General features: G+C 46.6%; 1 protein-coding gene across 5 annotated transcripts in view; it reads left to right on the forward strand.

Annotated features, from left to right (window-relative positions):
- LOC141148911 (interleukin-9 receptor-like) overlaps nt 1–16,756 on the forward strand; it is a 136,758-nt gene that overhangs the window by 54,165 nt on the left and 65,837 nt on the right. For all 5 annotated transcript variants that reach the window (XR_012245262.1, XM_073636775.1, XM_073636773.1 and 2 more), the window contains exons 4-5: nt 2,925–3,103; nt 14,326–14,468. Coding sequence is in view for 4 of the 5 variants with exons in the window: in XM_073636775.1 (XP_073492876.1) it covers nt 2,925–3,103; nt 14,326–14,468 (322 nt within the window). In the remaining variant the exon portion in view is untranslated. The remainder of the gene's footprint in view (nt 1–2,924; nt 3,104–14,325; nt 14,469–16,756) is intronic.

Genomic DNA, 16,756 nt, shown 5'->3' on the forward strand with positions numbered 1-16,756 from the left:
CCCCAGAAGACCAGGTTCGGGGCCACTCTGTGCAAAAGGAGCTGCACAGTGGAGGTAAGTATAACATGTTTGTTATTTTAAAATATATATATATATATAACTTTAGTGATCCTTTAAGCCCCGGACCATTTGGGCTTAGACCAGAGCACTTTTTGCGATTCGGCACTGCGTCGCTTTAACTGACAATTGCGCGGTCGTGCGACGTGGCTCCCAAACAAAATTGAAGTCCTTTTTTCCCCACAAATAGAGCTTTCTTTTGGTGTTATTTGATCACCTCTGCATTTTTTATTTTTTGCGCTATAAACAAAGAAAGAGCGACACTTTAGAAAAAAAAGCATTATTTTTTACTTTTTGCTATAATAAATATCCCCCAAAAATATATAAAACAACATTTTTTCCCCTCAGTTTAGGCCGATACATATTCTTCTACATATTTTTGGTAAAAAAAATCGCAATAAGCGTTTACTGATTGGTTTGCGCAAAAGTTATAGCGTCTACAAAATAGGGGATAGTTTTATGGCATTTTTATTAATAATTTTTTTTTACTAGTAATGGCTGCGATCAGCGATTTTTATCATGACTGCGACATTATGGCGGACAGATCGGACACTTTTGGCGCTATTTTGGGACCATTCACATTTATACAGTGATCAGTGCGATTAAAAATGCACTGATTACTGTGTAAATGTGACTGGCAGTGAAGGGGTTAACCAGGAGGGGGCACTGCAGGGGTTAAGTGTGTCCTAGGGAGTGATTTTAACTGTGGGGGGGAGGGGCTACGCGTGACAAGACACTGATCACCGCTCCCGATTACAGGGAGCTGTGATCAGTGTCCTGTCACTAGGCAAAATGGGGAAATGCTTGTTTACATCAGCATTTCCCCATTCTTCAGCTCCATGAGACGATCGTGGGTATCCCCGCGGACATCGAGTCCGTGGAACCCGCGATCACACTCACAGATCTTGCGGCAGGGTCGTGTACGCGCGCCGACCACACGGCGGCAAATTCAAAGGGACGAACAGGTACGCCCATTTGCGCAGCCGTGCCATTCTGCGGAGGTATATGTACATGCGACGGTCGGCAAGTGGTTAACAGATGTGCTGCAACCCGCAGCACCGATCACTGTCTCCCACCAGCAGTCTCCGCAGCTCACCCCAGGGCAGCATAAATAGTTTAAAGGATGGAGGGAAGGCTGTATATGCACTGCCTTCTGAGTCCCAACTTTCCTCCCAGTCTTTATCATGCTGTGCTATAAACCTGTCATGCACTCTGCAAAAAAAGTTAGCCAGTAGCAATAGACAGGCTCATGTTCCTCGCCCTCTCTACTGGCCTAATGATGTCATTTTGGTTTGAATCTTGATTTTTTTTCTTCTTTCATTGTTTTTACGTGATGTAATGCTATACATGATCATTATTGTCTTATCTGAAAACGCTTCAATAAAAATATTTAAATATAAAAAAGTTAGCCAGGTACAGTGAAGGTATGTGGGCGTGAGTGTGTGGATTAAAGTGATTGCGTGTTTGTATGTGGGTGTGATTGTGTGAATGTATGTGAGTGTATATACAGGTTACACATTCTTGACCCCTGCACTCTGTACGTTATGCACTCCAGAGCCCTGCACTCTGTCTGGTACTTATACCTGTTTGCTGCACTCTGTACATTATGAACTCCTGACCCCTGCACTCTGTACTTTACACACTCCTGACTCCTGAACTCTGTATGTTAAACACTCCTAACCCCTGTACATTACACTTCTGACCCCTAGTGGGCAAACTAGTCATAAGTTATAAAGTTATTGTCTTGTTAAAAAGTGGTTGTAAACCTTTTAAAAAAAAAATTAAAAAAAAACCCTGCAAGACAAAGGCATAATGAGCTAGTATGTATAGCATACTAGCTCATTATGAATTACTTACCTGAGATCGAAGCCCCCGCAGTGGTCCTCGTTCACTGCTCCGGTGGCCGACATCTCCCCGGGTATCGCGGCTCTGGCCCTGTGATTGGCCGGAGCTGCGATGACGTCAATCACGCGCATGCGTGTGGGAGCCGCTGGTAATGGCACAGTACAACTGAAGCAACGGCACATACGTGCCATTACTTCAGTTTGCTTAAGTGCACATGTGCTGATGACGTTGGCACATGCAAATACAGGGATATCTTCTAAACCATCCAGGTTTAGGAGATATTCAGTGTAACTACAGGTAAACCTAATTATAGGCTTGCTTGTAGTATAAAGTGGTTGTAAAGGGTTTACAACCACTTTAACTGATGCATACTGATCCTGCCACATTTTGCCTGGGAATCTAGACTTCAGTGACCTTGAAAAAGGCTCTTTTTGCCAGGTATCCTCACTTGTAAACATTTTTTCTGGTTGGTGACTTGCAGTGTTGAAATAAGTTTGACCAATTTACTGGTTGCCAGGCAGCTAGTATTTCTCAGAAATGGCAGCCTATGAGTTTTGTTTATTGCAGACTCCTTTTAAATATCAGTTTTTGGTTTAAGTTGGCATACAGTATATACTTGGGCTTCATGCACACTGTATTCTACTGGCACTTTTTTCTCGCAGTAACGCAGGAACGTGCCTAAACACACCTACTGTTGATGCACGTTTATGCACCTTTATGTGCTTTAGAGAGCTTTTTATGCTCATAAGCTCCTCTCCTGAGTGCACAAGTGATGGATTTTTTTTCTGCATCTAAACGCCCCTGCCTCTAATGCCTCTAAACTCCTATGTGTGCATGGACAGATAGGTTACAATGAAGAGGCGTTTGGAGGCAGAAAAAAAATGCTCAAGCGCTTATAAAAGCAGCAATTTTTAGCTAAACTGTGCATGAGGACTTAATCTGCTTTTCCACAGTGAATATTTATAACAGAAATATAGTTATACACAAATGTATTTTCAATTACCCTTCTCATTTCTCTACAGAAATTTAACAAATAAACAATGCACCCTAATTAAAATGGCACATGATGAAAATAAATTCAGTTGTAATATAACAGATCTGCCAGCCGAAGAATCCGATGATCCTTTTAATGTAGTAGTGCAAGATAATATCACTAAAAAAATCCTGGCCGAGATTCCAAAATTTACAATGATTTGCCACAGTAAGTACAACTTATTTGTATGTATATTGTATGTATATTGAACTTGAATATGGAGAGCTCATACACACAGGCACTAGATAGAGAAGCTTATCCCTTTTTGTGGCTTCCATACTGCTGTGCTTCAGTCATCTTGGCAGTGGGACCTTATTCTAGGGTCACACCTTAACGCTTTTGCAGCCCGCGATCAAATGAATGGGCTGCTGTGGCTGCATTTGCATGCACCTTTTCAAACCATGCAATTTTCCTGCAGTTCCCACACCCACAAACACGCTGCGTTTTTACATGCTTTGGGGTGCCATTCAGAATGAATGGCAGCCCCGCGCATCTCCTAAGAGCAGCGCATTTTCACTGCGGGTGATTGCGGGTGCGGGAATCACTGTGATTCCCTGACCCTCAGCCACATGCAGAGGTGTGAACCAAGCCTAAGAAGGGCCCACTCACACTGGTGCATTGCTTTAAAGTGCAGGAAAATGTGTGTTTAACCGCGAATTACAAGTGTGATGGGGATTCATTCTAAATAAATGCCAGAGCAATGCATCGCATATCATATCATGCATTAATGTGCATTGTAACTACCAACACATTCATAACACTTGTACAGAAGCTGCCGGTGCTCCAGCAGTACAGCGCCCACAGTGCAGATAGTGTGCACTGTAGAGCTCTGTGTTGCCAAAAATGCATGAGCTGACCTAACGCAGTGCCTTAATGCACTGACTGACCTTCACTTATACCCACACTTGAATGTTGCGTATTTATAAATTAATTATGTAAAATTTAAATGTATGACTATGTTTTTTTTTTTTTTAGCTCTTTTGTAATCAGCATAATAAGATTTAGAAAAAAAGAAAGAAAGAACTTAAAATTAAGCAAAGAAATTCTTAAAGTGATTCTAAAGGTTGGAATAAAAAAAAAGCAAAAAAACAAAAAACAAACATGGTATATTTACCTGCTCTGTGCAGCTCCGATCCTCTTTTTTTGGGTCCACCATGGGTGGGCCTGGCTCCTCCCTCCTGTTGAGTGCCCCCAATTACAAGCCTCTTGCTATGGGGGCACTCAAGCAGGCTCACTCCTGGGCCGCTCTCCTGTGAATAGACCTTGTCCATTCATACACAAAGCTCATCCTTTATAACCACTTTAATAAATCTAAGCCTCATCAGAGTCCCATTTGCGTCAAAGTCCCCCTTACATCAGGGTTCCCATCAGAGTCTCTCCTTTTGCATCAGATTCCCCATCAGTGTCCTCCTCCTTACATTTAATCCTCCTTACCTCAGGGTCCTTATACAAGTTGCCTTTTACATCAGGGTCCCCATCAGAGTTCCCTCTTACATCAGGATCACCATCAGAGTCTCCCCTTACAATGGGGTCCCCATCAGAGTCCTTCCTTACATTAACCACTTCAGCTCCGGAAGGTTTTACCCCCTTCCTGACCAGGCCATTTTTTGCGATACAGCGCTACATTGCTTTAACTGACAATTGCGCGTGTGATGTTGTACCCAAATAAAATTGCTGTCCTTTTTTTTCCCCACAAATAGAACATTCCTTTGGTGGTATTTGATCACCTCTGCGTCTTTTATTTTTTGTGCTATAAACAAAAAAAGACTGACAATTTTGAAAAAAAAAAAAGAGTATTTTTTACTTTCTGCTATAAAGCATACCCAATAAACAAAATTAAAAATCAGATTTCTTCATCAATTTAGGTCAATATGTATTCTGGTACATATTTTTGGTTAAAAAAAAATCCCAATAAGTGTATATTGATTGGTGTGTGCAAAAGTTATAGCGACTACAAACTATGGGATATTTTTATGGACTTTTTATTTTTTATATGTTTTTACTAGTAAAAATGGCGATCAGCGATTTTTAGCAGGACTGCGACATTGCAGCGGACAAATCTGACACTAAGTGACACTTTTTGGGGACCAGTGACACCAATACAGTGATCAGTGCTAAAAAAAATGCACTGACACTGTATAAATGACACTGGCAGGGAAGGGGTTAACACCAGGGGCAATCAAGGGGTTAATTGTACTCCTAGGGAATGCTTTCTAACTGAGGGGGGAGTGGATGCACTGGATGAAACTGCTTACCAGAAACACAAGATCTCTCTTTTACTCCCTGACAGAACGGCGGTCTGCCTTGTTTACATAGGCAGACCGCCGTTCTGCCTTTCTTCCAAACGATTCGTGGGACCTCCAAACGATTGGCTCCCACTGCGTCCAATCACAGCGGGAGTGGCGCTCTGGCGGCGCACAGGTGTGCCCCAGATCGCGTGCACAAAATCACGTACAGGTACATGATTTTGCACAGTCGGGCCGTCCTGCCGCAGTATATATGCGGTGGGCGGTCCAGAATAGGTTAAAGTAAAACTATAGGCAAAACCTTTTATTTCATTTTGGATAGAGCAAGTCATGTCAGATTTTTTTCACCCTCTATGCCCCATTGAGAAGATTGGGGGTAGGTGGTAAGGCATGAGGAGTGAGTCTGAAGGGGGACCAACCAACATGAGGTGTAGGCTTGCACCACAACTTAATGCAGATAATAGCACAGCAGCCGGAAGGAATGGGGGAGCCCTCGATGTAGCCAGGAAGTCCGCAGAGATCAGTTCAGCCAGTCAGGTCGTCCCTCGGGGGTAGGAAGGATGCGTGGCCTAACCGGAGGAGCCTCCCCTAGGGCCATGCACACTTTAGAAAGGACACGATCATGGTGTTTCTAAAGGGATCATGCCGTGACTGGCGGCTCCCGCCGTGCATGCGTGGGAGTGACGTCATGCGACTCCGGCCAGTCACAGGGCCGGAGTCTGCGGCCCCTGAAGGAAGAGGGGTGAAGATGGACACTTCCAGCCAGCAGTGACATCGCAGGCTTCGGTTTCAGGTAAGTGACTCATAATGGGCTACTATGCAATGCATAGTAGCCCCTTATGCTTTACCTTTGCAGGGAAATAAAGAGGAAGTAAAACCCACCAGGGTTTACTTCCTCTTTAAAGACACCCTGTAAAGTGGGGACTATGTCTCATGGCTTCTGGCAAACCTCTGATGCGGATGTTAACTCTGCGACTTCTGTTCTCAAAGTCATCCATTTGATCCAGCAGGGATTTCAGCTTACATTTCTCAGTGAGCGCCTGTATAGCAGGGGTAGTTTCTTCCCAATGTTACTCCAATGCCTCTACTCGACCCCCTATATGAGCCATGTCAGCCTGCAGGGCTTCAATGCCCTTGCGCAGGGCCTTCAACACCCTGTGAGCAAAAAGCTCTAAATCAGCCTTAGTGGGGAGGGATAGGATATGAGAGCGGAGATCCTTATCCCCTAAGGTGTCACCCACGTCTAACAGTCTGTCCTGGCTATCAGAGCAGGAGGGAGAGGAAGGGGGGAGGAAGCAACGGCAGTGGCAGGTGTGGAGAGCAGATAGGAGAGGTTGCACGGGCAGCGTGCTCACCCAGGGGCCATCTTGGAAGGACCTGCGGGTCTCATAAAAGTAGTTGTCCAGTGATCCAGACCGCTGTGGCGGCGGGGACAGCTTGCGCTTTGGGGGCATGTTTGTAGGCCAAGTTTCCCCCTAGAAGGCTGCTGTACGGGCGATATTGTGAGCGGGTCACGCGGAGCTAATAAAAAGCACATCTTCACTCATGCTTGCTCCGTCGATCCCCGCTGAGCAGGCAGATGACAGGTCCGTGCAGCGACGGACCTGTCAGAGCGCTGCTCTCCCCTATGGGGGGTCGGATGAAGACAGACCGTAGAGTCTGTCATCACCCGATCCGATCCGCAGACGGATGGAAAAGTAAGTTTTTCCTCCGTCACACTTTTTCGGATCAGAGCGGGTCGGATGTCAGCGGACATGTCACCGCTGACATCGGACGCTCCAGAGAGGTCTATGGAGCGCTTGTTCAGGTCCGTCTAAAAAAACTGACAGGCGGACCTGAACGGATCGTTCGTGTGAAAGAGGCCTTACTCCACTGTCCTCTGACAGTCGCTATCCCTGTCTTTTTATCTCCAGTGGCGGAAAGCAGATGGGCACTCCTAACCTAACAGTAGCCACATCGTATCAATCTATTATGCTTATTTTTTATTATGGCTGGATTTAGACTTTAACCACTTCAGCCCCAGAAGAATTTACCCCCTTCCTGACCAGAGCACTTGCGATTCGGCACTGCGTCGATTTAACGGACAATTGCGCGTTCGTACGACATGGCTCCCAAACAAAATTGACGTCCTTTTTTTTCCATAAATAGAGCTTTCTTTTGGTGGTATTTGATCACCCCTGTGGTTTTTATTTTTTGCGCTAAAAAAAAAAAAAGCAACAATTTTGGAAAAAAACGCATTATTTTTTTACATTTTGCTATAATAAATATCCCCCAAAAATATATAAAAAGACATTTTTTTTCCTCAATTTAGGCCAATACGTATTCTTCTACATATTTTTGATTAAAAAATCGCAATAAGCGTTTATTGATTGGTTTGCGCAAAAGTTATAGCGTTTACAAAATAGGGGATAGCTTTATGGCATTTTTCTTAATAATTTTTTTTTACTAGTAATGGCGGCGATCTGAGATTTTTATCGTGACTGCCACATTATGGCGGACATTTTTGACACATTTTTGGGATATTTTGTCATTTATACAGCAATCAGTGCTATACAAATGCAGTGATTCCTGTGTAAATGACACTGGCAGTGAAGGGGTTAACCACTAGCGGGTAGTGTAGGGGTTAGGTGTGTCCTGGGGAGTGTTTCTAACTGTGGGAGGAGGGGCTGTGTTTGTGGGACGTCACTGATCTCTGCTCCCGATCACAAGGAGCAGAGATCAGTGACACTGTCACTAGGCAGAACGGGAAGATGCATGTTTACATTAGCATCTCCACGTTCTTCCTCTCCATGAGACGATCGCGGGTATCCCTGCGGACATCGACTTTGTATTGCTTCCTTTGTGTGAAATCCCTGGTGATCTTGCCAGTCACTCAGCTTGTTTTCCTCCAATGATCAGACTTATGCTGACACGTTCCCATTGCACAGCCATTCACTGGCAAGACCAGTGTACTGCTGCTTCTCCTCCCCCAGCTAAGATCCTTATGCAGCTGAGAACAGAGGGAATGTGATCACTTATAAAAAAAGGGGAAAAAAGGTAATTATAATGTTTTTTTATATACACAAATGTTTTGCCTTTCATTTCTATTTTAAACGAAATGGGTTGTTTTACAAGGTCGGGGTTTACATATACTTTAAATAATACTTGTGTCAGGCTTTAACACTTTCTGGGTTACTGACCTGAAACAAACATGCATCCATTTAAGCAAGTAAGAATGGCATACTTGTTCTAGGAAAGTGAGTCCCAGTGCTAAGGACAGGAGAGAAATGGGCGCAGGGATGGCATGACAGTGCTGGACAGCACAGTTGCTGTTTTAAGAGCGGTGTTTCCCCTTTTAGAAAATGAGAAGAGTCTGGGAGAAGGCGGCGCTCAGAGCTGAAGAGAGGAAAGGAGAGGGGGAAGTGACGTCAGTTGTAGAGCGGAGGAGGAAGTGATTGGACACCTCACCCTCACCGCTCCAGGTCCTATCATTCCACAGGCAGCATGGCGGCGATGGTGGGCTGTACCGAACAGTTTAGAGCGGTGGTTGCCGCACTAGGTGCGACCTGGCTGTGAGCCCAGATGGCAGCCGTGGCAGCGGATGGCGGAAAGGTGACAGACAGGGGGGTGCAGCGGTCACGGCCGCTGGTAAGGTTCAGCTCTGCTGCAGGCCCTGTAGGCTCACATAAGAGACAGCAAGAAACAGGGGGGAGTAAACCCCTGACCCCCAGAGCACATGGGAGCCAGAGGACCAAATGCAGGGAGTAGAGAGGGACCGGGCAGACAGGCTGGGGCGCAGGGGGGGGGCCCAGTACAGTGTACGGCTCTGCTCCCATGGCTTGTCACGGACGCATAATGCAGGTGGCCGAGGCTGCGGGGGAAGATCGGGGCAGCCAGCCGGCCCATCGAGGGAACACCGAACTTCAGGATGGGGGCCAGACAGCCAGCACGACCCACACCCCCATGCAGCCTGGGAGAGGGTCCACGAGGAGCACAGGTTTGTGGGGGAGCGCCGGCAGAGGTCGGGCGACGAGGACCCAGCCCAGCAGTAGGCGCAGGAGCCCGTCACGAGGGACAGCGAGCGGTGTCTGGCGGGACGGGTCGGAGAGCAGGGCGAGAGCAGCACTGCAGACCCACGGCAAACGGTGCGGGTCCATCGGGGTGTCAGCCTGCGGTCGGTCGGATGGAAATGGACAGTGACAGATCTGAGGGTGAATGGTCTGGGTCGGAGGGTGGCGATGAACAAGGACATCCAGCGACGGTGGTTCCCATAGTGACGGCTGGTGGGCCCTGGCCTGGGCAGCCTGGTGAGTGAATCTTTACTTTTATTTCTACTTTACTGCATAGTCTGTTGGGGCAGGGTGGTAGATCGGGGCCATCAGGTTTAAGGGTAATTGCAGGAGCCAGGGGGGACAGATTTACTCCCGTACTGCCAAATGAGACAGGACTCCAGACAGGAACTGTGGGGGCTAGGTGAGTTAGCGGTTGGGCTCAAGGAGTTGGTGCAGCGCTTTGAGCCAGGCACAGGAAGTAGTCGGCGGTAGGCATGGGCACCGACGCATGCCACACCTCTGGCAGCGGGCGCCCCCAAGGTTGCAGGCAATAATGCTGCGACAGCAACGGGGACAGCTACGGCGGTAGGTTAGTCTCCCGGTTTATCGCATAGGCTCCGGATAGCCAGGGCAAGACGGGACAGAAAAGCGGACTCGGTCAGGTTGGCGGATTCCGCGAAAAGTAAAGTATACACATGTTTGGAGGGCCCCCTGGGGGCCCCATGTGCAGATATAAATAATAGAAAATTTGGAAAGGTGAATAAGTAGAGATATTCACGTTATTGCCTTCGGAGAAGTTCAAGCTGGCCAGGTTAAAGCCAGAAGAAAGCAAGAAGCAGGACTAGGAACAACAGAGATATCGGTTGATTCCTCATACCTTTGCCAATCGGCTACAGGCGTTTGCCATATGGGCGAACGTAATAGGGGAAAAGACCCGGTTCGGCTCGGTTCGTTTACTTGTAGGCCATTAGTGATGCACACAGGACTTGGCGGTGTGGCTTGGCTAAGGTATGACGAATAGTTTCGTCAACGGATGGCCGTCTGACCGTCCCTATGCTGGGCCCATAAGGACATCAGTCGGTGGATGAAGCTGATTACAGCGTCATGGGGCTCCTAATAAGTTTTTTCAGGCAAGTGTAAATTTGGGACAAACTGTTGAGTCAAACACATGTGTTCAGGCTGAGCGCCGTCCTGTTGGGGACGTTACAATATCTGGTGGAACGTTTCGGTAGTTCCTTTAGCTCCGGGGATAAAAGAGGGCCCCCACGGCAAACATTAAATTCCTGGGAATTGAAACAGATTCTCTTGGGATGGAATTCAGGCTGCCGAGGGACATAGCTAGAGAGGCTAAAAGACGAGGTTAAGGGACCTTTAGAGTACGCAAGGTACAATTATGTCAACTACAATATTTGCTGGGGAAATTGAATGTTGCTTGCCGCTTAATCCCCATGGGTATGGTTCAATTTGCCTTCGGCTGGCGGTAGCAACTGCGGGATTACAGGCTCCCACTCACTTTGTGGGCCTTAATAAGGGGTACAGGGAGTACTTGCGGGTGTTGCAGTATTTCCTAGAATAGTTCAGCGGGCGTGCTTTTGGATGTCATGTCCCATCAGCGATTGTGACTTGGAATTATTCACGGCTGCTACAGGCTCCACGGGGGTTGGTGCCTTGTTTCAGGGGACTATTGAGCGCAGCTCAGTGGCCGCCGGCTTATTGCGAGGCCGGGTTGCTGCAGAACCTGGTTTCTTGTGAAATTGTTCCAATTGTAGTAGACTTGAAAATTTGGGGTGGAATCCTTCCGCAACCAAAACGTCTGTTGTAACTGGGGATGATCTGGGGTGGTACAGGTGGTTAATCGACTGACAGCGGCATCCGTGCCAGTGGTCAGGGTGTTGCGCCATTGGGTACTACGCTGCTTACAAAGGATGCATTCATCTACGCTGTACACTTTTCAGGGATTGATAACACTTTGGCTGACGCTTTGTCTCGTTTTTCAGTGGGACAGGGTCTGGGAGTTGGCATCAGAAGCGGGCTTTACTTTGGGACTGCAGCAAAGAAGTTCAAGCAACTTGTGAGTAAGGCTACTTGGTATGCCCACTCCAAAGGTATGGCAGGAATGGTTTGTTTGCTTAACAGGACTGGATAGTCCCAGAAGGTCATGCTGTAGTCGATGCAGTTCTCTATTTTAATAATATGGTATCAGAATGGGGTATCTCGGCAGCTGTCATTGACTGCAAGTTGGTAGGTCTGGCCTTTCTTTTAAGTGGCAAAGGCAACGGTACCATACCAAAGAGTTTTGGGAAAACAGACGGTGTAAGGGTGCAGGATGGGCACAAGAAGAGGGTTGGGAGGCGCCCGGTCTCCTTTGAGATGTTGCAGGTTTTGTATTCTAGTTTGTAAAAGGTCTACAGCTCTCTTTATGCATGGGCTTTATTGCGGGCAGCATTTGCACTAGCTTTCTTTGGTCAGGACATGCGGCCTGGGGGGCGCGGATTCCTTTCTATTACATGAGGACAGGTGCGTCCTTATCAAAGTTCCAGGGTGTAGCGGGGTCAGAAGATGGGTGTCAGGAGCTGGGTATGACCCCAAAAGTTTCTCTGCTCATTCCTTTCGGATGGGGGTAGCCACAGAGGTGTCTAGGGCGGGTCTGAGACAGTGTGGCGCATTGGTAGGTGGGACTCGGATAGATGTAAGTGGTGCATTCGCTCACAGCTGATGCGGTAATATGTCTCACAGGACTGTGGGCTGTTGTTATAATGTATTGGTGATTGATATTTTAGGTGGTTTGTGCTATCATTTATTTTTGTTCTCAGGTCTCGAGGCGGGCCTAGTTTGTATACTTGGTCACTCCTAAGTTTATTGGGTGGTCAGAAGAGCGGTGGTTCGGCCGAACGGTAGGCAGTCATGTATCCCCAGGCTGGAGGCTCAGGTCAGGTGCATCGGGGTCCCAGGCATGCGGTGGAACAGGGTGTTGGGGGAAGTACGCAGGTTCTCCCGTTTGTACAGGGCCCCGGAGGTTTTGCTGTTACATGTGGGGGGAAACGGTATGGGAGCCAGATGTATGAGGGACCTCATTCGTGACGTAAACATGTGAATTTATGTTTATGAGCGGCTTACCCAGGTATGGTTATAGTATGGTCTGCTATGGTGGGAAGGATGTCATGGCAGTGGGCACGGTCAGTTAAGAAGGTGGACAGAGCCGTATAAGGAGGTGAGCATGTTTTCATCTAAAACGGGGGTTGGCCATACGCCACAGAGAGCTGGAGGTGGATACATGGAGGTATCTGCGGAGTGATGTGGTACATCTGAATGATGTGGGGACGGTTTTGTGGGCACTGGACCTTCAGGAAGGCATACAGCGAGGGCTGAGGGTGTGGGGGTGCACGCAAGGGTAAGGGGTTACTCCTTTCGTGCTGTGGCAGTGTTGGGTCACTGGAGAAGATAGAGGTTACATGTATGGAACATGGGATGGGGGTTGTTTTTGGTACCCATCCATGGGATGAGGGTTGTTTCTGGTACCCATCCATGAGATGGGGGTTGTTTCTGGTACCCATCCATGAAAGGATGGGTGTTGTTTCTGGTACCCATTTATGGGATGGGGATTGTTTCTGGTACTTTCAGGTTACGAGGGGTTAACCTGGAAGGGTTAAAAAGGGTAGGTCACTGCAAAGGTTGTGTTCCGCCTCTGAGTCAGGGGATTCCGACTGGAGGCCTAAAGTTTAAAAGAAGTTGTTCGCAGTGACCAGTGGTATGTTGTTTTCCTTTATGACACTAAAAAGTATATTAAAGTTTAATGGTTATTTATGAAGATGTTATTTATTTAATTTTATAGGTTGTTAATAAAAAGGCCGTCAAGGCCATTTACTCCAAAACCTGGTCAAGTCATGTGTGAAGGATTTGGAGGGGGGAAGTTTTGGGGATAAAAGGTGTGATCAGGATACTGGGCTTAAGTCCTACAAATGTCAAGAGAGTCCCGGTGCTAAGGACAGGAGAGAAATGGGCGCAGGGACGGCATGACAGTGCTGGACAGCACAGTTGCCGTTTTAAGAGCGGTGTTTCCCCTTTTGTAAAGGAGGAAGGGTCTGGGAGAAGGCGCCGCTCAGAGCCGAAGAGAGGAAAGGAGAGGGGGAAATTACGTCAGTTGTAGAGCGGAGGAGGAACCGATTCCCAACAACCCGCCCTGAGTTGGTTAAAAAGGGAGTAAGGGACAGGTGAGGATGACCCGGCAGTGTTGGGTCGCTGGAGAAGGAGAAGATAGAGGTTACATGTATGGAACATGTGGTACCCATCCATGGGATGGGGGTTGTTTCTGGTACCCATCCATGGGATGGGGGGTTGTTTCTGGTACCCATCCATGAAGGGATGGGGGTTGTTTCTGGTACCCATCCATGAAAGGATGGGGCTTGTTTCTGGTACCTATCAATGAAAGGATGGGGGTTGTTTCAGGTACCCATCCATGAAAGGATGGGGGTTTTTTCTGGTACCCATCCATGGGATGGGGATTGTTTCTGGTACTTTCAGGTTATGAGGGGTTAACCTGGAAGGGTTAAAAAGGGTAGGTCACTGCAAAGGTTGGGTACCGCCTCCGAGTCAGGGGTTTCCGACTGAAGGCCTAAACTTTAAAAGAAGTTGTTTGCAGTGACCAGTGGTATGTTGTTTCCCTTTATGACACTAAAAAGTATATTAAAGTTTAATGGTTATTTATGAAGATGTTATTTATTTCATTTTATAAGTTGTTAATAAAAAGGCCGTCAAGGCCATTTACTCCAAAACCTGGTCAAGTCATTTGTGAAGGATTTGGAGAGGGAAAGTTTGGGGGATAAAAGGTGTGATCAGGATACTGGGCTTAAGTCCTACAAATATCAATTGATTTAGAAAGCCCAGAATTTACTAAATGAGCATGATAGCCAGGCAACTTGTATTTTTGAAGATGAGATCAGCAATGGATACCCACATATTCCTTTAGTCCACATTACCTTTAACATCATCATTTATAAACTGATGAAATCTTTTTGCTCAGTTTCAGTTTGTGCTGTATATATGGGCAAAGCAAAGTATATAAGTAAATGTATGATCATTACTTTTATTATTGTTATTGTTGTCCTTTGCACAGTCAAGCTGGATCCACCTGTCAACCTTTCATACAAGATCAATGGAACTATGTATAACTTAACGTGGAACGGTTGTGCAGACTGTTATGCACCTGTCAATTTACAATATGAATTACAGCTGAAGAGGCATACATCAACCTGGAAGGTAACACTTTGCAATCTGTTAATGGCTATAACAGATACATATTTAAAGTAAAAGTGTCATATAAATGTGTGCAACTGTGTGCAAAATAATGCAGATTCTAACAAGACTAACCAGAAAACAAATTATATGATACCAAAGGACGACATACATCAGGAAAATGGACCATCTGTCAGTTAGAAAAGTCTATGTAGAAAGTACAGCCGTGGGCAAAAGTTTTGGGAATGACACAAATATCAATTTTCACAAAGCCTGCTGCCTTAGTTTTTATGATGGCAATTTGTAAATAATTCAAAATGTTATGAAGAGTGAGCAGATGAATTGAAATTCAGTTCAAAGTCCCTCTGCCATGAAAATGAACTTAGTCCCATTGATAAAACATTTCCACTGCATTAGTGAAGAAGGCTTCAGGAAGCCCAGGAAAGTCCAGCAAGCGCTAGGACCGTCTCCTACAGTTGATTCAGCTGTGGGATCGGGCACCACCAGTGCAGAGCTTGCTCAGGAATGGCAGCAGGCAGGTGCGAGTGCATCTGCACACACACAGTGAGGTAAAGACTTTTGGAGGATGGCCTGGTGTCAAGAAGGGCAGCAAATAAGACACTTCTCTCCAGGAAAAACATCAGGGACAGACTGATATTCTGGAAAAGGTACAGGGATTGGACTGCTGCGGACTGGGGTAAAGTCATTTTCGCTGATGAATCCCCTTTTCCGATTGTTTCAGGCATTCAGAAAAAACCTTGTCGGGAGAGAAAAAGGTGAGCGCTACCATCAGTCCCGTGTCATGCCAATAAAGAATGGTACAAAAAACATCCTCCGAGAGCAACTTCTCCCAACCATCCAAGAACACTTTGGTCTTTGCCAGCACGATGGAGCACCTTGCCATAAGGCAAAAGTGATAACTAAGTGGCTTGAGGAACAAAACATTGAAATTTTGGGTCCATGGCCAGGAAACTTCCCAGACCCTAATCCTATTGGGAACTTGTGGTCAATCCACAAGAGGCGGGTGAAAAAAAATCCCACAAATTCTGACAAACTCCAAGCATTAATTATGCAAGAATGGGCTGCCATCAGTCAGGATGTGGCCCAGAAGTTGATTGACAGCATGCCAGGGTGACTTGCAGAGGTCTTGAAAAAGAAGGGTCAACATTGCAAATATTGACTCTCTGCATAAACTTATTGTAATTGTTAATAAAAGCCTTTGACACTTATGAAATTCTTAAAATTATACTTCAGTATACCATAGTAACATCTGACAAGAATATCTAAAAACACTGAAGCACTAGACTTTGTGAAAATTAATATTTGTGTCATTCTCAAAACATTTGGCCACGGCTGTATGTATGTGTTCGCGCCACTGGATCTTCTGTTATAACTATCTAATGAGTGTGAATAGTCGGAGCTTACTATCTCAGGTGAGACTGCTTTTGTAGAACAGTGTACCCTATTTGGTGCAGAGGCAGATCAAAGTGGTTTTAAAGGCGTAAGGTTTTTACCTTCATGCATTCTATGTGTGTTGCAGCCTCCCTAATACTTACCTGAGCCCCATCTGGAGCCAGTGATGTGCACGAGAGTCTCGACTCTCTGGGGACTCTCCCTCCTCATTGGCTGAGACAGCAGCAGGAGCCACCTTTTGTATCATCCCTTATACCCCAATGCAGTGACGGCCCGTCCATATGGGCCACCATTGCACTGGGGTATAAGGGAGGATACCCCCTAATCCATGTGTCTGGCCCCTAATCTACATGCAGGGTGCTGGAAACATGAATTCCAACAGAGTTTTTAATTTTTTTTTAGAAGCACGTGATTAGAGCCAGAGGCTCTAATTGGCTTAAAAAAAAGGGGGGCTTGGGGTGCAGAGCACTGCGCCCTGAACCCATCCAGTTATGTGACAATAGCAAATTAATATTCGTTATTGTCTTCCTAATTCTCCTTCCTACCAATCAGGAAGCAGGTCCTGAGACCCGATTGTCGGAGAGGTGAAGCGATCGTATTGGCCGCTGAAGAGGAGGAGAAGACGCAGGGGAAGCTGCGGTGTTGCAGAGGAGGAGACACAGGGTGAAGCCAATGAAGGGGTAGTGCAGGGCTGGTGGGCTGACGATCAAGCGATGGGGGGTGGGGGGGGGTGCGACCTACTGACCGGGGGGAGCACCAGCCGCCAATAGACTGAACGCTCTTTCATCTTCTGCAACACCCCCCATATCCAAATAGATAGTAAGCTCTTCCATATTCTGTATCCTTCCTTATACTGTAACAGATGGTAAGCTCTTCCACCTTCTGTAACACACCTCCCA

The sequence above is a fragment of the Aquarana catesbeiana genome, linkage group LG06 (assembly GCF_042186555.1).
Source record: "Aquarana catesbeiana isolate 2022-GZ linkage group LG06, ASM4218655v1, whole genome shotgun sequence".
Classification (NCBI taxonomy): domain Eukaryota; kingdom Metazoa; phylum Chordata; class Amphibia; order Anura; family Ranidae; genus Aquarana; species Aquarana catesbeiana.